At 32.0% G+C, this 21,032-nt stretch overlaps 3 protein-coding genes across 3 annotated transcripts in view; 1 reads left to right on the forward strand and 2 right to left on the reverse strand.

The window, feature by feature from the left end:
- LOC125848113 (lipid phosphate phosphatase epsilon 1, chloroplastic-like) overlaps positions 1-2,907 on the forward strand; it is a 5,694-nt gene extending 2,787 nt beyond the window's left edge. Inside the window, exons 2-4 of the mRNA XM_049527917.1 lie at positions 1,494-1,719; positions 1,807-1,880; positions 2,650-2,907. Of these exons, the coding sequence (XP_049383874.1) occupies positions 1,494-1,719; positions 1,807-1,880; positions 2,650-2,787 (438 nt within the window). The 3' untranslated portion in view covers positions 2,788-2,907. The remainder of the gene's footprint in view (positions 1-1,493; positions 1,720-1,806; positions 1,881-2,649) is intronic.
- Positions 2,908-4,143: 1,236 nt separating this feature from the next.
- On the reverse strand, positions 4,144-5,713 carry LOC125849204 (galactinol synthase 2). Its single transcript, XM_049529245.1, has 3 exons — positions 5,261-5,713; positions 4,845-5,165; positions 4,144-4,755 (listed from the first exon to the last, which is right to left on the reverse strand). Exons 1-3 carry the CDS (start codon positions 5,588-5,590, stop codon positions 4,402-4,404), a joined length of 1,005 nt encoding a protein of 334 aa, XP_049385202.1. The 5' UTR covers positions 5,591-5,713; the 3' UTR covers positions 4,144-4,401.
- An 8,969-nt stretch (positions 5,714-14,682) lies between these two features.
- Positions 14,683-18,359, reverse strand: LOC125847974 (mannan endo-1,4-beta-mannosidase 7-like). Its single transcript, XM_049527744.1, has 5 exons — positions 17,974-18,359; positions 17,694-17,888; positions 17,494-17,616; positions 15,759-15,961; positions 14,683-15,468 (listed from the first exon to the last, which is right to left on the reverse strand). The coding sequence occupies exons 1-5, from the start codon at positions 18,298-18,300 to the stop codon at positions 15,012-15,014; spliced, it is 1,305 nt and encodes a 434-aa protein (XP_049383701.1). The 5' UTR covers positions 18,301-18,359; the 3' UTR covers positions 14,683-15,011.
- Between the last annotated feature and the right edge of the window lie 2,673 nt (positions 18,360-21,032).

Here is a 21,032-nt window from a genome sequence, read left to right on the forward strand (position 1 = left end):
GGCTTAAGTCATCAACGGCCCCTTAAAGTTGTCCGCATAATTCATTTAGACACCTTAACTAAGACTTGTACCTATTGAACACCTCTACCCCTTCAAAATTGAACCATTTGAACATTTTTTTGACAATAAGCTAAAAGTATAAAGTGTGTGAAATACACTCGCGATGACATGACTATTTGACGAATTAAATACCGGCATCTGGTATTTTTTAGTCCAAAAAATTATTTTAAAAATAAGTTATAAAGTAAAAGAAAAAAGAAATTATTTTTAAGTTAAAAATTAAAAAAGAAATCATGTATCTATTCCATTAGAGCACAAAACTCTACGGTGCCCCACCCCCAACACGACAACCCCCACTGTAAATATGCTATTTTCGAACCTTCTTGGTTCATCTGCAACATAGAATTCAAGCAAAAAAAAAAAAATTATTGCTATTTTTGATGAGTTGTGGAAGAGTTGGTCATAGGTAATTAAAAAAATTAACTGTCTTCTTCGTTTCATTTTTGACGAAAAGTCGCCGGAAAATTAATCAGTTCTGATGGACATTGTCGGAAAAAATTGAGTTAAGTCGGATTTTGTTTTGAGTTCTATAGTTGATCTTTTTTTCGATTGAAGAACACCCTTACATTTGCACAAACATATATCAATTTAAAGCAAAAAATAAATAGGAAAATCTGTTGACAAAATTCACACAAATCTACATCAATTTAACACCAAAACACTATCTTAACAACAAAGAAAAAATTCCAAACTTCAAGCCTCTACAAATTCAATGGTGATAATGGTGGTGGCTGCCATGGCGGCAATGAAGGTATGTACCGCCAATCCTAGTATGAAACAATGATGAAGGAAGAGGTTAAGTATTCGGAGAAATAACGAGGAAGAAGAATGATGAATGGCAGTGGTGAACTAGTGTGATTGAGGACGTGAATGGCAAAGAGGGGAGGAAGAAGAAAGAACATTTTTTCCACAAAAAAATGCCCAACTAAAGACCTCCCACGCGCCTATTTTGGGTGAATCACAAATAATGTGCCATGTAGGCAAAAAATGTTCAGATGGTTCAAATTCGAGATGGTAGAGGTGTTCAATAGGTACTAAATGTAGTTGAGGTGTCTAAATGAATAATGAGGACAACTTTGAGGGGCCGCAGATGACTTTGGCCTAAAGTAAAATATTGATGTCAAAGTCTTAAATGTTTTCATACAATTCAAATAAATAAAGATTTAAAATATTAAGAATTCTTACTTATATTATAAATAAATAAATAAATAAAGACTTAATTGCAATAACTTTTTCAAAGTTTGAAATATTAGGATATATTTACTACTTAGTTAGTTTAGTGTAACGCATTGCACGTATATGGTCCAGCAGAGCTGAATGATTTGTAACTCTCTTATTTCATTATTTATCAAATTAGATAGCAAAGTGTGTGACTAGCTATGTCCAGCTTTTAGGTGATGGTGGTATTAATATTTGTATTTGATTAAGTACAGAGTAAGTGGCTGGTGGCTGTAGTTTTCGGTATTATGTTCCTTTGGAGGCATGATATAGAAACATTATGGGCTTTTTGTGGTGTTGTTGTCAATGACCGTCTCTCAACTGTACTGAAGGGCATACTTAACCATGAACGCCCCGTTTTATCATTAAGATCAGACCCTGGGATGCCTTCTTCACATGCCCAGTCCATCTTCTACACAGTCGCATTCTGTATCATCTCAAGTAAGCTCCATCTCCTACTAATATTACATGATTCAGAAATAACATCACTCTATTTTTAGTGCTCATTTTTATCACTATTTGACACAGTGGTTGAATATTTCGGGTGCAATGGAATTACTGCAGTCACTAGTGTGCTTATTATTGCAATGGGCTCATACTTTGTAAGTGTGTAGTTGTAACTTTTATATTTGTTGGTTCCACAGTATTTGCTTAGTGATTTTCTGCTTATAAGTAAAAAATTTGGTGCTGAAAATAATGATTAAATTTTAGGTTTAACAAACATAAAAATCATATTTGTATGCTATAGCTATACTTTGCATAATTGCGCTCCATAACAAACTTTATGTTTGCTAGAACTATTAATCTGTATATTTCAGTATACATATACATAAAAAATTATATATGAATGTATTTTTGTATATACATTTTTTGTTGTGATTTTCCGTCGTATATGTATAGGTGTATTATATGTATTTAAATATAAATCTGTATATCTATATGTAACTTATTTTTGTATACAAATTTCTCTCTCGCTTTATACAAACACAAATTATATAAAATAATTTGTGTTTGTATAAAGCGAGAAAGAGAGAAAGGCAAAAGAGAATTGGGTAGGAGAAGATTTGTATTGTATAATTATAAGTGTATAAGATGAAGATATATACGCATTTGCATGTGTATATACAGTTTTTCTCTCACTTTATACAAACAGAAACGCAATTTATATATTTGTGTTTGTATAAAGAGAGAGAGAGGCGACGCGAGCGAGATTCGCTAGGGAGAGAGATGAGTGACAACTGTTTGCTACGGGTTACAACTACATCAAACAGTGGTTATAACATTTAATTTGAATTAATAATTTGTTATTTTATACAATTTTCCTGAAAATAATAATACATGATATTTTCTCTTTCTTTCACTTTATTACAGTCATGGTTACGGGTTTCACAACGATTTCACACGTTAAACCAAGTAGCAGTGGGTGCAGTACTAGGATTCTGTTTTTCCATTTTCTGGTTCTGGCTGTGGGATGCCTTACTCATCAAGGCATTTATAGCCCATTTTTGAGTTCGGATTATGGCTGTTGTTGGTGCTGCTGGTTCTTGTGTTGGATTCCTCCTATACGTGGTTCGGAACTGGGTTCATGACAACAAACATTGATTCTTAATTTATTATAGTGTATGTGAGTACAGACTAATCAGAATAGCATAAATTATTCATATAGTTATTCATATAGTTATATAATTCTTCTCAAACTCCAACCTATCAGTGTTATTATTTTGCATTTTACAACTTTTGCCTACTGAGTACTGACCTTAAGTGTGTTAATAAGCCTGGAAATAACAAGTATAGTTATGAACAGGACACCATATATGACTTGCCTCATAATAAAGACTAGCATTATAATACAATCGACAAGAGATGAACTTAATGGATTATTAATAGGTAGAAAGGGAAAATCAATAGCAGCTTGTAAGTAAATATTTTTGGGTAATGCATATCTTGTTTATTGAAATATCGACTAATACTGACAATATTCCCAGCGTCCCATTTTATATGTCATCCCTTTCTATAAATAGTTGGTCCATAATACTTGTCATTTCATAAAATCAATGTATAAATTATCATATTTTTCCTTTTTTACCCTTGTGAGTTATTAATCTTGAAAATATACATTTGACCAACTTAGAAAAGCTAAGTAAATGATTCATGTTCATTGGTTAAATTTATTAATCAAAATAAATTAATTCATATTCATTGATTGAAAACTTGAGTTCCAAAAAAATTAAATAAGGATAGAAGGATAAAGTTATATAATTCCTTAATGCAAGTGCAAAATAAAAATGTGACATATAAAATGGGATAGAGAGAGTACAAGTTAAAGGAAATAAAAATGAATTCCATATAAACAAACCTGCAAGGAAAAATATCCTATGAATAGCAAGTTTTATCTGGAATCCAATTAACAGAATTTTTTTTCCAAGTTTAGTAAAAGTAGTCCTTATCCACGAACACCGACAGGTTTCAAATACACAAGCAATATAATGAATATTCAACCATTTCCCCTCAACTCTTTCACATCGATAGCTATCTTGTTGTCACATAGACTGATGTAATTACTTCTTTTTTGGATTCTTATAGTTAATTTGGGAGCATATAATTATTGTAAACAATCACATGAATTATTCAACCTTCTAAATAAATTGAATGAATAACTCAAAATGTCGGTAATGTTAACAATTACATGAATTATCCCACCTCAGGATTTACTCAAAATATTAAGAAGACGATTTACGGCATCTAATGTTCATCAGATGCCTACTGTCAGTGTCCTCCAAAATATCTTAAGCCACTTTAGTGCAATTATAAAAAGACAAAAGATTACTCAAGCCACAACATAAATACGTATCTCAAGATTCAGTATTAACATAAATACGTACTTTTTTCATTTCTGTACTCTTCCAATATCCACAAACAAAACAAAAAAAACACTCGAAACTTATAGAAGAACTGAAATTGCCTGCTCCCCTATTATATACAGGCAATCTCTAATCTTTTTGTAAATAAAAAAATAACAAAAGCACTCTGTAAAGCTAGTATAATTTGCTTTAAGACTATATATCCCAAAGCTTTTTTTTTTTTAGAAAAAAAACTATAAAACAACTTGAAAGCTATAATATTCTAAGCGGCCGATGGAGCAGTTATGTAGTTCACAGCACCAGCCTCTGATAACGCTGCCATAAATTTGTCAGCTTCAACTTCACCATCAATAACAACGTTGGAATTCTTGTAATCCAATGACACGTCATCATAAATATCCCACCATTTTTTGATTAGCATCTTAATGTCTTCTCTGTCCATATTCTCTTCCTTTCCAGTGTACCTCCATGGCTTAGACCCCGCCGCACAGTAGTGAACAACTTTCACTTTATCAAGATCCACGTTCTCTGGGTGACGCCACAACATAGCTAAAACTAAGTTGTAATGGTTCGGAATTGGCTTGTATACATCTCTGAAATACATGTTCAAAAAATCCTGCAAAAGTTTCACATAACAAATTAAAATTAACCCCTTTTTTACTCATTTGAACAATTAGAGTCCAAAAAAGAGCTAAAAATTGTTACCTGTTCAGCAAATGGGGTAGGAGGTGTAACTTTGACGGTTTTCAAGAGATCATCATAAATGGAGAGACTTGGTTCATAGACAAACATGCCAGCATTGAAATAGAGTGATGGCTTAGGGCCCAAGTCTTGAGTCCACTGGACCTTATCAGGACACTGTTGACAGTACCCAACTTTATATTGTGGGGTGTGACTCCAAGTTTTCTCACAGAAACAATCCATCACTGCATAAAAATAGCCATCTGGCAAGTCAAACAAGTGGTCTATGTTATCAAACACCTGAATATCACCATCCAAGTATATCATCTTCCTATACTCCACAAACTGCATCCCAAAAAAAAAAAAAAAAAAACATTTTTAGCCTACCAAATAAAAATATTATCACATAAATTGAAACAGAAAAATATTCTCGTACATACCTCCCAAATACGGAGTTTGGAATAGTTGATAACATAATAAGCCATAGCAAATTGAGTTTGATTCTCAGGAGGATAAACAGGTTCGATCTCTCGAACGATGCAACCTTGGTTAATGAGTATACGTCGATGTTCCTCCGGGACGTCAGGCAAACAAGCCACAACAAGTGGATAAGCGGATTTCGCCTTTCGCAATCCCTTAACCAAACCAACAACGCCTTTCCAGTAATCACCATTTCCAGCTAAGAACGTAACATAGGCACGGCTTGCCAAACTTTTTGCCTTAGCCAAACCAGTAGCCTTAGTTGCAAGACCAAAAACATTAGGTGCCATTTTTTTTTTGGTAACTTAGAAATGAATGTTTTAGAGAGATTTAAGATTAGAAAAAAGAAGCTAGTAAAGTGTTGAAAAAAAAAGATTGTTTTTTGAGAAGATTGCTGTTTGTTTGTTGATGATATTTGAGTGTTTTTGAGGTTGTTTATATAGGCGTTGGGTGGGAACTAAAAATATGAAAAAAAAAATAAAAATTGCATGGTGTTTTTGCAAATACGATGTCGTTTAGTTTCGTTATATGCATAAGTTTCTTTGAAGTTGTGCATTTGGGCCCCAGAAATCTTAAAAATTATATTTTGCACCACAAGGATCGGACTGTACGTGTTGTGGTCAGGTAAGATCCAACGGTTCAGATTTTTTTGTTGTTTTCTATGATCACAAATAGTGACGGGTTATTTGTTGTTGAAGAGAAATCTCTGGAAACTGGGCGGTGGTTTGAGTAATTAATAGAGTAAATGTTTTCTTTTTCTACAGTAATTAATTAAAGTAGAAAACACTAGAATAATGTTTCATTTGGCCCACCATTATCTCATTCCATAAATTAACCACGAAAATTGAAACCTTAATCTCGCTTTCAAATGAGTTATTAATTTAGGATAAAGTAAATTAATTAATATTATGATCAAACCTTTGAATCTCATACAGCACAATATATCATAATATCAACAATCTATAAAAAACAAACACGTACGTTCTGTATATCAACCAATATCAAACAAAATTAATAATATTTGATTTTGATGGAAAATAACACACAAATATGAAGTCTATTTAACTCTATAACTCTAAGATCAAACACATCAAGCTACTTTGTAGGGCAGGGGACCAGACTACTGATNAACCACGAAAATTGAAACCTTAATCTCGCTTTCAAATGAGTTATTAATTTAGGATAAAGTAAATTAATTAATATTATGATCAAACCTTTGAATCTCATACAGCACAATATATCATAATATCAACAATCTATAAAAAACAAACACGTACGTTCTGTATATCAATCACTATCAAACAAAATTAATAATATTTGATTTTGATGGAAAATAACACACAAATACGAAGTCTATTTAACTCTATAACTCTAAGATCAAACACATCAAGCTACTTTGTAGGCCGGGGGACCAGACTACTGATTGCTACGGTTATTGTCTACAAGGTATGTGACACCCACAAGTTGAACAAGATTTTTTTTTTCTAACACCCAAACTATATGCAACAAATTAGTTTGTGAAAAAATTGCTAGATAGAGGAGTTGAGTAATTAGTTATGATTAAACTTCTCTTATTGATAAGTTGTAGTTAAGTAAGCTTCTGATATATTATTCATAAAAAGGTAAGCAAAAATATTTTATTCTTTCTTAATATTTCCAAGAACATGGCAAATGAAAGGGTTACATATTTTAAACTTGATAGCGATTGCACAAAGTCCAGCTCTCTTTTTAGGTTTTAAATTGTTGGTCCACCGTTCTTAATCTAGGGTACCTGTCTCGCTTAATTTATTATCTTATTTAATCATATTTTCACTTTTAAAAAATTATGAATAATCAGTGTTTGACTAGGATCAATATTTATTTTCAAAATTAAAAATAATGAAAATATAATTATTTAAAAAGTTACGACCAGTGCTTGGTTGGAAGTTCGAACTATTCAATTTAATTGATAGACGCAAGATCTATAAAGTATTACTATGAAAAAGAATGAACTTACATACTTGAGAAAATAGTTATATTAAAATTTAATTAACCACGTCATGACTCGAAGACCTTGTAAAACATATGGGTTTTATTTTAATGACACTTCCACGGTCTCAAATTATGTATCGTGTTATTTTCTTACATGCTCTTAAGAAACTTTTAATTAAGAATATTTTTGATTATTTTATCTGAGTTACTATCTCAAAAGATCACTCAACTTTAAGAATTTATCTAGCAAAGTCATGTGTGAAATTATGCACAACTAAAAGAAGCCAGCTATTTTAGTTTAAGCTTAAGCAGTCTTTATGTAACAAATTAGCTATGTGTCACTACTGCTGTTTATCTTATCAATAGGTTGCCCTCCTCCTCACTTCAAGGTAAAGTTCCATTTGAAGCTCTTCATGGGCATCCTCCTAATCTCAATCACTTGAGAGTATTTGACTGCTTGGCCTATGTTGCTTGCCTTAGAAAGTCAGACAAATTCTCTCCCAGAGCAGCACCTGTAGTTTTCCTTGGTTATTCCCTTACTCAAAAAGGGTATTTGATATTCAACCTTTATACATATTCATTTATAGTGAGCAGGGATGTGGTATTCTAAGAGGATGTGTTCCCTTTTCAGCATTCCTTGCAACAGTGCTCTCCTATATTTAGTATGACTCAGGCTCCAGAAAAATATCACTCATCTAAGTGTATGACATTTCATGTTCCTTTTGATCCCGCTATTCCTGCCCTTGCTGAACCTCCTGAGCTTATTGTTGTTCCTCTTCCACCTACTATTGTTGTACCTTTCAGACAGTCTCATAGGACCACCAAACCCCTCATATGGATGAAGGATTATGTTGTTCCCTCTAAGGGTCCTAGCTCATGTTTGTTTCCTATCTCAAACTATGTCAACTATGATTGCTTGTCTGAGTCCTATTGTGCTGCACTTACTGCTTACTCAGCTACTTCAGAGCCTTCTAGCTATTATGAGGCAGTTAAGAGTTCTGTCTGGGTTGATGCTATGAAATCAGAAATTACTGCCCTTGAGGACAATAACTCTTGGACACTGGTGGACCTTCCCTCTGGTAAATCTCTTATTGGGTGTAAATGGGTGTTCAAAATCCAACACAAGGCTAATGGTGAAGTTGAGAGTTATAAGGCTCGACTAATGGCCAAAGGGTTCAGTCATAAGGAAGGATTGGATTACACTGACACTTTTTCACCTGTAGCTAAAATGGTAACTGTTAAGAGTGTTGTTGCAATTGCTGCTGCTCAACACTGGCCTATATTTCAGATGGATGTGCACAATGACTTTCTCCATGGTGATCTTCTTGAAGAGGTGTATATGAATGTTCCTCAGGGGTTTGGTAGTCAGAATGGGAAGGTTTGTAAGCTCAATAAATCTTTGTATGGCCTAAAGCATGCACCTAGATAATGGAACAAAAAGCTTACTGAAGCTTTGGTACAACTTGGTTTTTCTCAAAGTCATTTTGATTATTTCTTGTTTACCAAAAGTATAAGCTCTCATATAGTTGTAGTTTTAGTATATGTGGATGATTTGCTGGTCACTGGTAGTAGTTCAAAGTTGATATTACAAACTAGAAATAATCTGAAGCTGAAATTCAAGATGAAAAATTTGGGACAGCTGAAGTTCTTTTTGGGGATTGAATTTGCAAGGTCCCAGCAAGGAATTCACTTGAGCCAAAGAAAGTATGCTCTAGAACTAGTTGTTGAGATGGGACTAAGTGGGGCTAAACCAGACAGCACACCAATGGAAGCCAATATCAAATTAACTTTCACTGATTTTGATGATCATGTGAAGAATTTAACAGATGGGGTCACTGACAAAACTCTGGATGATGCAGGACCATATCAAAGGCTTGTGGGAAGACTACGCTACCTAACAATGACTAGAGTGGATGTAGCATATGCAGTACATGTGTTAAGTCAATTTATGCACAAACCAAAACAGTCATATATAGATGCAGCTTTGAGGGTGGTAAGGTATATCAAAGCTGAGCCAGGACTTGGACTGTTAATACCCTCAGAAAATACAAACAAGTTAATGGCTTATTGTGACTCCGATTAGGGAGGTTGCATTGAATCGATGAGGTCTGTTACTGGGTATATGGTGATGCTTGGGAAAGCCTTGGTGTCTTGAAAGTCAAAGAAATAGGACACAGTGGCTAGGAGTTCTGCAGAAGCTGAGTTTAGGTCTATGGCATCAACTGTGGCTGAGATAACTTGGCTAGAAGGCCTGTATAAAGAGTTGGGAGTGAGTATCACACGACCAGTGCAGTTGTTTTGTGATAGTAAGGTTGTAATTCAAATTGCAGCTAACCCTATCTTTCATGAGAGAACCAAACATATTGACATAGACTGTCATTTTGTGAGGGGGAAGATTATGCAAAACTTAATTCAAACACATCATGTATCCACCAAGGAGCAGCTGGCTGACTTACTTACCAAGAGCTTAGGGAAGCTACGACATAACTACTTGATGTCCAAGCTTGGGTTGAAGAACCTCTTTCAACCACCAGTTTGAGGAGGGGTGTGAAATTATGTACAACTAAAAGAGGCCAGCTGTTTTAGTTTAAGCTTAAGCAGTCTTTATGTAACAGATTAGCTAAAGTTAGTTACTAGATTGTCAGAGTTAGTTATGCTCAGTTACTGTTCTATAAATAGTGATGTATTAGTACTGAATTGATTAGATGATTTTATTGATAGTGAGAAGGTTCATTCTTCTTTCTCTCATGTATCTTACGGCATCTCCTGTCTAGATTCATTCACCATTTCTGTTTTCTCTGCAATTCTTCACATTGAACTTTGTTTTGTATCAATAAAATCACTAAACTTAGACATTTCTATCAATAAAATCACTCAATCAAATTTATCATTAAAAAATATTGACATAGCAAAATAAATTATTATTTTTATGTCATATAAACACGAACCCACAAATAAATAATATTAAAAAAGGTTATTAAAAAAATTACGGACAAGCTAATTAATCCGAAACAAACATTTTTATGATATTATTGTATAATTTATGTCGTCATTTAATAAATAAATGAATATTTTTTTCTTGAAACATATTTTGGTATTATTGTAATACCATAATATTTAGTTTGCCTCCTAAGTTAAAAAATGAATATAAGTATTTAAGCAAAACAACAAATTAAATCCAAAACAGGAAGAAAAGCAATAAACAAATGTCAAAATAGAACAAGTAAGGATTTATTAATTAATAAGTCCTTTGGCGTGTAGTCTATTTACATATTTCTTGTTAAATATAACTGGTAAAGATCTTACTTTTCCGTCGTAATTCCATGGTTTGCTAACGTTGACATAGGTTTGTTCAAGCTTGAAAAAATTATTTTATAAAATTGTTGATAAATAAGTTTTGAAATTTAAAATTGTGTTTGGACATACATTTTAATTGATTTTTTTAAAAAAGTTTCGAGAGAGGGAGTGAAAAGTCCTTAATGAGATTTCTTTAATTTTATTTTATTGTGGAATTTATATTTACATGATATAAAAATGATAGTTTCTTTTGTCTTGCCAATACATTTTTTAATGATAAATTTGATTGAGTGATTTTATTGTAGAAAAGTCTAAGTTTAGTGATTTTAATGATACAAAACAAAGTTTAATAACTTTGCTAGATAGATTATCAAAATTGGGTGGCCTTTTATAATATTAACTCATTTTATTTTTATTATATCATAGAATATAATTTATTTCAAACCTATAAAATAATTTAGAAATAATAAACGAACTGAGGGAGTACTAGATTAAGAAATACCATAATCTAGAATATATTTCCTTTTTTCCTTACGTACAAAATAACTACAAAATCTTTTTCTCAACAACGCGGGTTTTGACTGTTGACAAAGTTGTAACGGTAGCCGACCAAAACCTATTTAGGATCAAAATTAAAGGATCGAACTCATCAATATGCTGCCACGTGGCTTATGCTCGCCACGTGACGTGATCCATTCGGTGAAGGCTATCTATAGAAATTTCATTCAATGAGCCTGGTCCCCACAGCAGTTATGGAGGTTAAAAGAGGGCCCACTGTGGTACCAGATCTCAATGAGAACGGGCCCACAACAGTTAGGGAGGTTAAAAGTGGGCCCATATGTCAAGCGTGTTTTCATATTACGAGCCGTAAAATATTGCCACGTATCATAATTGAAGGATGAAGATATGCCACGTTTGCTAGAAAATGAATATTTTAGAGCTACTTTTTCTGACTTGTTCTAATTTAATTGCTTGTTTTTTTTTTAATTATGTAAGTAGTAGTTATGTTAGTTGGGTGAATTAGTTAACACTTGTGTGTGAAAGTTAATATGAATTTATTGACAAGTGTGGTTAATTTTGAATGGTAGCGTTAAGATAAGGAGATAATTGTAGTTACACACAAAACCGACCAAAACATTATCCTGATGAAATAGAGTAGTTGAATCATGCCTTTTGACTGTAAACTGATGAGTAGTGAGCAACCGTAGCATTTACTGGAATATTATTACTCCCTCCGTTCCTATTTAGTATCACTATTTAGGTTTTACATTCCTTAAAAAATTATGTAAATTTATCACTGTATTCTTATTTAGTGTTTTCTTCAAGTCAAGTTTTCAGTAAATGAACATGAATTTTTTTACTTTGATCAACTAATTTGACTAATGAAAATAAAATAATTACTTAATTTTTCTATGTTGGATAAATGTATAACTTCAAGGATGAAAACTTTTAAAGGATAAAATAGAAAAAATAGTGTCATTGATGCATTAATTTTGTGAAATAACAAATATTAAGAATCATTTATTTTTAATATGGACAACATATAAATAAAAATAGAAATAGAGTGGGTAAGGAATTTGAGTTGATTAAGGAAGATGATTTGATTTGTTGCTACTTAGTCGTGGTTGGGCTTGGAGGTGTGGGTCATGGTTTTAAGAAATTTCAGAGTTTGTTGCATGCTAAGCGACATTATTGATTATTCATTCTAAAAATGTAGAAAATTCAAATTTGACACCTTTAATATATAGGACTGTATGTGATATTAATTTAGCAGGGGCAATAAATGAGAGGCTTATATTATTTTAAATATTTTGATGTGATTTAGGAAGATGGGATTTGATATATACTATAACAAAGAGTCTATTGCGTTGCGGTACTTGGAGGGGTGTATAATGGTTCCCAAAATTTTTGAGAGTTTATTGCGCAGGTTAAGTAACGGTATTGACTATTCACTAAAAAAAATGTAGAAAATTTTAATTTGATAACTTTAATAAGATTAAAGATGACAATAATTTTGAATAGTAAAATAGACTTACATTATTTATTTATTTTAGAAATTCTTGATGTGATTAAGGAAGATGAGATGATTTGGTTGTGGGGCTTGGAGGAGTGGTCCACGGTTATCAAATTTTCCCGAGTTTGTTGCATGGTAAGTTACAATATTGACTATTGACTAAAAATGTAAAATTTTCAAATTGTCAAGGTGGCAGTAATTGTGAATAACAATATGAGTAAAAATTATCTACAATATTCTAATAATTTTGATATTCTTAAGAAAAATGGTGTGATTTGTTGCTTACAACGAAGAGTCTTCCAGGTTGTGGGCTTGGAGGGGTGGATTATGATTCTCAAATTTTCCAATATTTAATGTATTCTAAGTGATAGTATTGACTATATATTCAGTCCAAAAAATGTAAAAAAAAAAATTAAATGTAACAACCTTAGTAAGATTAAAGACGACTTTAATTTTGAAAAAAATAAAGCTTACATTATTCATAATATTTTAAAGATTTTGATATGATTAAGAAAGACGATGTGATTTGTTGTTACCACGATGCTCAAATTTTCCAGAGTTTGTATTAAGCTAAGCAACATTGTTGACTGCTGACTCTAAAAATGTAGAAATTTCACATTTGAAAACTTTAGTGAGATTAATGATGATAGTAATTGGATATCAAATCGTGCATTTTATGTCCTTGGTGGGTGTAGTAAGACGGTAAGTATAGGGTTAATCCAATTAAGTCTAGCGTAATTGGATCTAGGTTCCCTTTTTAACTCTCTAAATGAAATGAAATACATGTTTGTCTTCTCTTATAACATTTCAATAAAGTGACAGATAATTGTGTGGAAGTTATTCCAACTGCCCAACCCTACTGTTATCCACCACTCACCCCAATTTCCCTCAACCCACCACCATTAATATTTGTGGAACAAATCTTTTAATTACTTTATAAATATAAGAAAAATAAGTGCTTATGTAACAAAACCATTTATTTTTCAAAAAAGATAACAATCGCGAAAACATTTTCCATCGTACCAAACACACACAAAAGCGATTTTCTTTATAAATTTCCTATCATCTTGCCTTGACATGGAAAGAGGCCGAATTCAATGCTAACCTGGTTATGGGCCCTTCTATGAATTTATAGGCTGAGAAGAAGGCTTTACTCTTGTAAAATTGGTTAAGGGCCTAGAATTTCTAATGGATCAAGTAGCCCTGGCTGAAAAAAAGGCCTTGCTATGCCAACCCGAATACGGGCCTCTAAAAGGAGATCCATTAAAGACGATGGAAAATTTTCCAATCTTCTTCGGCCAAATTTCATAAATCACAAAGAGATTAAACTTAGTTACGCTCCACAACTACAGTGTGCTTAATTACGGTCCATAGTTATAGTTTCATTTGCTATGTGTATTTCCGTTTGTATATTTTGTTTGTCAATATACAAATAAGTATATATTTATATATATTTTCGAAACACCTTTTGTATATTTTGCTACCCATAGGAACTTTTCAGAACTCTATTTGTATATTTCGCTTGCTAATATACAAACAAGGTAATTTATTATGAATTTTTCTTAATTTATACAAATCAAATGTATCGGCAAATCATATATAAATAGATAGGGTAGGAATATACAAAATCTTAATTTATACAATAAAAAATCGAACTATACAAATTCTGAATTTATACAATTAGGAAACAAGTAGCAAAATTTAAGAAACTGTATCCGTGAATCATAAATATCCAAAACTGTAGCCATGAAGCGTAATATACTATAAATGTTTGCCATTTCGCGTAATATTTCCATCTCGGTGGGTGAGAAAAGGGCCTTAACTCATGCAAGCCTGGCTAGCCGTCTCTGGATCCAGCCGTCCAGGCCTTTTGTGGAGTTTCAAACACAGCGATTTTTGGTTCATCATTTCATGAACCCACCTAAATGCTTCATCAGTGTGTGAAATTAGTCTTAGATTTTCATCAATTCTAAAATTATTCACATGCATTATTCTTTTTAAAGTACCATCTATGATTGTTGATACACAGATATTTATCTAGAAAGTTAATTCCATCACATTTTGAATTTAAATTGTTACTTTCGCTATAAGATAATCTTCTGAATAGATATTTTGTAGTTAATAATAGGGTAAAACACAGAATGAAAATTTAGATATCTTTCTTTTTCTCTTCCATTACTGACATGATATATAATTAGAAAACAGCAAACATGTAAGTAACAATACAAGTAGTCAAGTACCCAGAAAACAACATAATTACTATAAGTAATAATCTCTATTAACCCACCTGGATGAACCATAATCATCTCTAAGAGGGGCTTTTGCAAACAAACACTATATGTCATACAAAATCCTTCAGGACAGTATTTTCTGTCACACACACTACTTTAAATCACAAGTAATAGCTTCAAAATTAAAGCATCTTATCATCAGTTTCCGATTCGCTTTCCTTTGTTTCTATCTGTCCAACCACCCCTTCTAGCAGCCTTTGCTCTCTTCCACCTCTGAACGTTTCTCATTCTTGCAAATATTTTTCGAATCTGGTACAGCTTATGAGATTGTTGAGCAATCAAATTTGCAGTTGAAGGGTTCTGGCTTAAGATTATTTCATATCCATCTCCAAATGAGTTCATTCCTTCACTTAAAAGTTGCCAGAAGAGTCCCCCAGCTGCTGCTCCCCCGCGCTTAGCTGATGAATATATCTTGTAGTAGACTGTGTTGTAAAGAAGGTCCCTTTGGTAGGAGCTGAAACCTGAGTCTTTCGAAGATTTTCCAAACTCTGTGATCAGTAATGGCTTACGGAGAATATATTGAGCATCTTGAATGTGGGAGTCTAGCCAATTGTTCAAAAATGATAGTTGGCCTTGATCATTTGAGTTTGTTACCCTGTCATATCACAACTTTATCATTAAGAAACTAATAATTTTTGTAACACGCTTCTCATCATGTGTAGGCATGATTCTTTTTCAATGTCAAACACATAACTATTTTTGTTTCAATGTGAACTCAGGATTGCTGATTCGATATCATAATGAATTTGTCACTTTATTTACTAGTTTAAACATTTAATGAGATGATGAAATAAAACACTTGAATTTCTAAGACAGCTAAAGAAAATGATGTAATCTCTGTAAAGGATAATATTGTAATGTGCAATGTGGTCCTGAAAAATTTACCATTGATCAGGATAGGCATGAGCAGTGGCAAAATCAATGCCAGGGATGCGGTTGTTGGCGATGAAGTCAGTTCCTATATCAAAATTAGGATTCAGATTCCTCCTCTGAGGAGTTGTTTGTCCGTAGAATCCTTCTAAGCCAACTTCTAACAAATGGTTTCTGTCAATAGACTTAACATAAGAGGCCATCTCTGTTGCCCATGCCTGCAAACGAAGAATGAAACTTAGCATAAATCTTTTCCATATTGTTCCCCTCCAGAAAATAGTAGTAAATGAGTGCACTTGAAAATGGCAGGGAAAGCAGATGACATTAATTTCCAGTCAATTTTACGGCTCTGTTGTCCATGATAGGGTATGAAAATTAATGGAGAACTTGATGGGATTAGGTATTCGAGGACAACTTAATGCTTTCAAATCGAATTAATAAAAGTTGCACATTCTAAATCTACCAATTCTAGATTATGTATGTGTTTACCTATCTGTGCTATTATGATATTCACCAACTTTCGTATTATTTATTACTCCCTCCGTTTCAAAAGAATGGTCTAATTTGACTTGGAAATTGAGTTTAAGAAAAAAAAACCTCCGTTTAAAAAAGAATGGTCTAGTTTGATTTGGAATTGAGTTTAAGAAAAGACTTTTAATCGTTATAAATTAAAGTTATGTCAAATATACCAAAATTGCCCTTTAATCTTGTGGCATTAAACATGCTACGTGAAAAAGTTGAAGTTAAAGTATTGCCAAAAAAGAAAAGAGGTCATTCTTTTTGAAATACACTAAAAAAGAAACTATGTTATTCTTTTTTAAACGAAGGAAGTACTAACAAAGGCCGTATCTTACTAATATGAGTTTAGGGTGTTCCATTATGAAAGTCCCACAAAGTTAAAATTGAGAAAAAAAGTTGTTGTAGTTGCAAGCCATATAATCATTGTGTCCCATACTCATTTTAGTAGGACAAACCAAACACAAGATTATTGTTTATGTATTATTTAATCTCACTTTATAATTCTTGTGCTACTTTAGTTTTAACTTGTTTGTCTTATCTTTCCTTTTGAGTCCATTTTAAAAAGAATATTTTTTTTTCCTTGTTGGTTGTTCTTTAATTTCAATTTTTTACCTTTTTTTTTCTCCTTGTTGATTGTTCTTTAATTTCAAGTTTTTACCTACTATGTTTAAGAGCACAAGTTTAAGAAATATTTTGATTCATTTAAAAAATTTTCAATTTAAGAAGATCATAAGATTCAAAACTATTCTTCACTTTTTATAATTCTATCTCAAGTTAAATCAGACAAATAAATAAATATTATTTGATCTAATACTAAATATCACAACTCATCCCCGCATTTCACGGCTTAATTGGCTGCATCTAAACTTGCAAAAGTGTAAAAGTAAAACCACCAAAGCAGAAAAGGAATCCGACCACAGTTTAATTAAAAATTCAGCATATAGGAATTAAAAGATATTCCCAACATTTCATATTAATTGTCCAAATTACTTGTCAATTAATAAATTTATTTCTATAATTAAGTTATTAAAATATTTATAATTTTTTTTTGAAAAAATTCAAATAAATTAATAAAATTATCCTTGTTATTCATGATTTCATTCATCTAAGTGAAGCGTAGAGAGAATGAGCCAGTGGGACGTTGGGAGTATAGTGGACTTCAAGAGTGAACCAATTGATTTAAAACTTTGCTTCTTAAAATTTAAAGCAGAGAGCTCAAAGCACTAAGTACCTGAATGGTTGTTCCTGAATGATCTGATGTGCATCTAGGTTCATTCATAAGCTCCCACGCCATGATTGTAGGATCATTCTTGTAAACAACTCCACTGTATCTGTTGTATCTGTTCAGTACAGTCTGCAGTAGTAAAAACAGAAACCAATTAGAAACAAACGAGACTGATTTTTGTAAAATGCAATTAAATTTCTGGTTACCATAATATGATTCTTGTAATAGCCCTTAACAACTGAGTTTCTGAAGAAATCATCATCTGAATTGAGGTACTGTCCATGACTTCTAGCCCAATTCACGTACTGTTTCTTTCCCCCAAAGCTCTCGTAATTATTTGCAAAGCTTAATATAACCTTAATCCCATACCTTCTTGCTTCAGATATCACAAAATCCAAACCCTTCAAAATCAATTAGTTACAGAAAAGTTAGAATTAGGCATAAAAAATAGAACTAAAAGAAACAAAATGAGTAGTACAAAAAGACCTTAAACATGTCCTCATTGTAAGATCCAGGAGCATATTGTAATGGCCTGTATCCACCATCACTAAAAGCCCAAGTTCTAGCAACAGTGAGGCCATGGCTTGAAGCTTCTCTAAATGCATCTGTGACTTTAGATCTTTGAGATGGATCAGCAGCAATATACATTAACCAGTAGGCATTAAATCCATTAGCATAAAAGGGGTCACCATTCAACATGAAATGTATTCCTCTGGTCCTAATGAACCCATCCCCTGCTTCAACTTGAACGAATAAACATACTTGCTGCAACAAGAAAATTAGAAGAAATGCGTAAGCGAAATGCTTCTTCATCTCTATTTTTGTTTTACAATATTGTGGGTTTGGAATGCCAATGAAGTTCACAGAATAAAGCATTTTATTGGCAGTTCAGAGTGGGGTGGGGATTTGTAAAGCTCTGTGCAATAGTGTGTCCCCACCACCACAAGTATTATCAGGTATGGGAGGAAAGTTAACAGTGACTGCCAATTGGTTGGTTTTGAGAGGTGCAAAAGAAAATAAGAAAGGGAAAAAAAAGGACTGGGCTGGAATTTTTGAAGTCACGAACCATTCATTTTTTTTCAAAGTAAAGGTAAAAAATGTCAAGTTCGTCGGTGCGAAATTCGTTAGCATTAGGACCTATTATGCTAAATATAGAGTAATTTGTTACAGGTATGAATGACTAAAGAATATAACAGAGAATAAAATTAGTACTCCTTTTTTTTTTATATATTTGTATGGTTGTAAATTACTTTTGTAACATTAAGTAAGTATTTTATTTCTAATTATCATAAAATATTTTTTTTTATTTAAAAAGGACTAAAAAAAGTGTATTTCATAAAACGGGAGGAAGAAAATATATTTTAGATACAGTAGAAATGTAAATTTTGAATTTTTCTTTTCTCTTACTTTTTGCAACAATGCGCATAAATAGGCCTTATAATTTCACACTTCATTTTCAACTGCATTTGTGTAGGTCTAGGTAGGAATACTGCTAAAATATTAATTACGAGTTTGATACTATAATTTATGTTGGTGTATATGCATTTTATTATTAAAATAAAATATTAAATGCACATGTTAGTGAGAATAAATTGTAGTAGAAGGTGACTAATAGTTCTTGTAATTTATATGATCATTAGTTTCTTTAACTCATATGACCATTAGTTTTTTATAACTTATGTAATATCTATCACATTTATCTATCCGTATTACTATCCTTTATTCTATCACTGATTACATGAAAGACTTCTTCACTTATAAATAATAGTACATCTTCCTTTGTGTTGGGCAGGAGATGAAATATGTTAAGTGTGTAAAAATATTGTAGTGTATAATAGTGAAAGAGAGAGTTGAGACATAGAAAATATTTTTAAGTCTTCAACTACATTCAATATATAAAAAAGTATTTATATGTTGAAGGAAGATGTTCTTTTTGTGAAACTTTAACTCTTCAACTAATCCGGAGTTGCTTGAATTGTATAACGTTGTTGGACTGTTGTATCCTAGAGGAGACAAGTCAAGAGTATTACTGTTTGATCGGTATAGATTATGTCACAATGGATTTGAATCTCCTTAAAGAGAGCGAGATCAGCCTGAATACTTTTTTATTTATTTTTTGTCATTTTATTTCCAACTGTAGTTTATTATATTTGTGGTATACTACACCAATAATTTAATTATAAAATTTAATGTTTACATTTAAAAAAATTATATGATATATTAATTGTATGATATATTAATTGGATAATTTATTTAAAATTAGGTTTAAAAAAAATAATTTTATATTTGCCTCTAGATTGAATGAAGTGAGGTAAATACATTAACATGTGTTATCCGTGTACATACGTTCGTCCATCTCCATAGTCATTGCATCCCTAGTTAGAGAAGCCTCAACCATTTAAGAAGCACTTGAGTTGTGTCTTTAATTTTGATCGTTAGAGTAGAGACAGGGTTAAGTTTTGAGTATATGAATTTTAATTTCTAGACAATATAATTTACTTAATTTTTAATAAATTATGTGTATATATATATTACTATTTTAAAATCAAAACAACTAGGTTTTGTTGAATCCGAAGCTCAACCTCTGCCCCTGCATAAGAGATCCCTCTGAATGATAGTTTAGAAAACCTTTTAACTTGGGGAATAATTCGTTGCTTGAAATCATCAACCATAGAGTTATACACTTGAATACATGTTTGCCGTAAATTATGGTCATCAAGCTTCTTCTTCTTTTTTTATAGCTAAATTGATAAAGTAAGTGTAAATGAGAGAATATAAATTGCACGAACAATAAGAGTAATTAACAACTACAGTAAAATTAAAAATAAAAAAAAACTTCGATTATATTTTCAACCTTCACAATGTATTGTTTTATAAGTGAAAATGGTCATAATCCCTCCCCAAGTTTATTTAAAGAGGCAAAATAAATCTGGAAATACTATTTTTCCATATTTGGAATATGGCGTTGTGTTTGAGTTGATTGGTGTTAGGCCAAATATTATTGCCAATATGCTCTGTTTCAGCACAGGACATGGATATCGGTGGTCACCTGCAGATTGTAAGAATCATGCATCAAGTTCAAGATATTGTTTAATTACAATTAAAAAGTTTATCGTGAGTTCGATACATTGGTCGATTCCAACTTATCTTTTTTAAGCTCGATTTACCATATAAAAACACAAGATGTAGTTGAGCGCATGTATGTATGATTATGAACTAACGAAAGTAATGCAGCAAATGCCGACACTTTGGTAAAGAGAGTTATGACCGTTGTTGAAATACCAATATAGAGACATGTGGACTAACTTTTCCTTTTAGCTTTGTCCTATACAACAATCCTATAAAGAGTGTGTTATAATAATGGATGATAAAAAACAAACTTTTAACGTGAGACCTTAAATATAAATAAATACATACAAAAGAGTAATAATTTAGATTTTCTAAATATTTTTTTACATGCTCATTAAAAATAAATTTGATACAACATAGCTAACAAATAACTTTAGAGCAATATAAAATAATTTTAAAAAATATAATTGGCAGAG

The sequence above is a fragment of the Solanum stenotomum genome, chromosome 12 (assembly GCF_019186545.1).
Source record: "Solanum stenotomum isolate F172 chromosome 12, ASM1918654v1, whole genome shotgun sequence".
Taxonomy (NCBI): domain Eukaryota; kingdom Viridiplantae; phylum Streptophyta; class Magnoliopsida; order Solanales; family Solanaceae; genus Solanum; species Solanum stenotomum.

What these genes read in the sequence shown, in the direction of transcription:
- LOC125849204 (XM_049529245.1), bottom strand. Translation starts at nt 5,590, where the DNA reads ATGGCACCTAATGTTTTTGGTCTTGCAACTAAGGCTACTGGTTTGGCT. An exon ending in CCAAACTCCGTATTTGGGAG is followed by an intron (nt 5,166 to 5,260) that starts GTATGTACGAGA and finishes TTTGGGATGCAG; the next exon opens with TTTGTGGAGTATAGGAAGAT. An exon ending in CTACCCCATTTGCTGAACAG is followed by an intron (nt 4,756 to 4,844) that starts GTAACAATTTTT and finishes AAACTTTTGCAG; the next exon opens with GATTTTTTGAACATGTATTT.
- LOC125847974 (XM_049527744.1), bottom strand. Translation starts at nt 18,300, where the DNA reads ATGAAGAAGCATTTCGCTTACGCATTTCTTCTAATTTTCTTGTTGCAG. An exon ending in ACAATGAGGACATGTTTAAG is followed by an intron (nt 17,889 to 17,973) that starts GTCTTTTTGTAC and finishes TTGATTTTGAAG; the next exon opens with GGTTTGGATTTTGTGATATC. An exon ending in ATTACAAGAATCATATTATG is followed by an intron (nt 17,617 to 17,693) that starts GTAACCAGAAAT and finishes TTACTACTGCAG; the next exon opens with ACTGTACTGAACAGATACAA.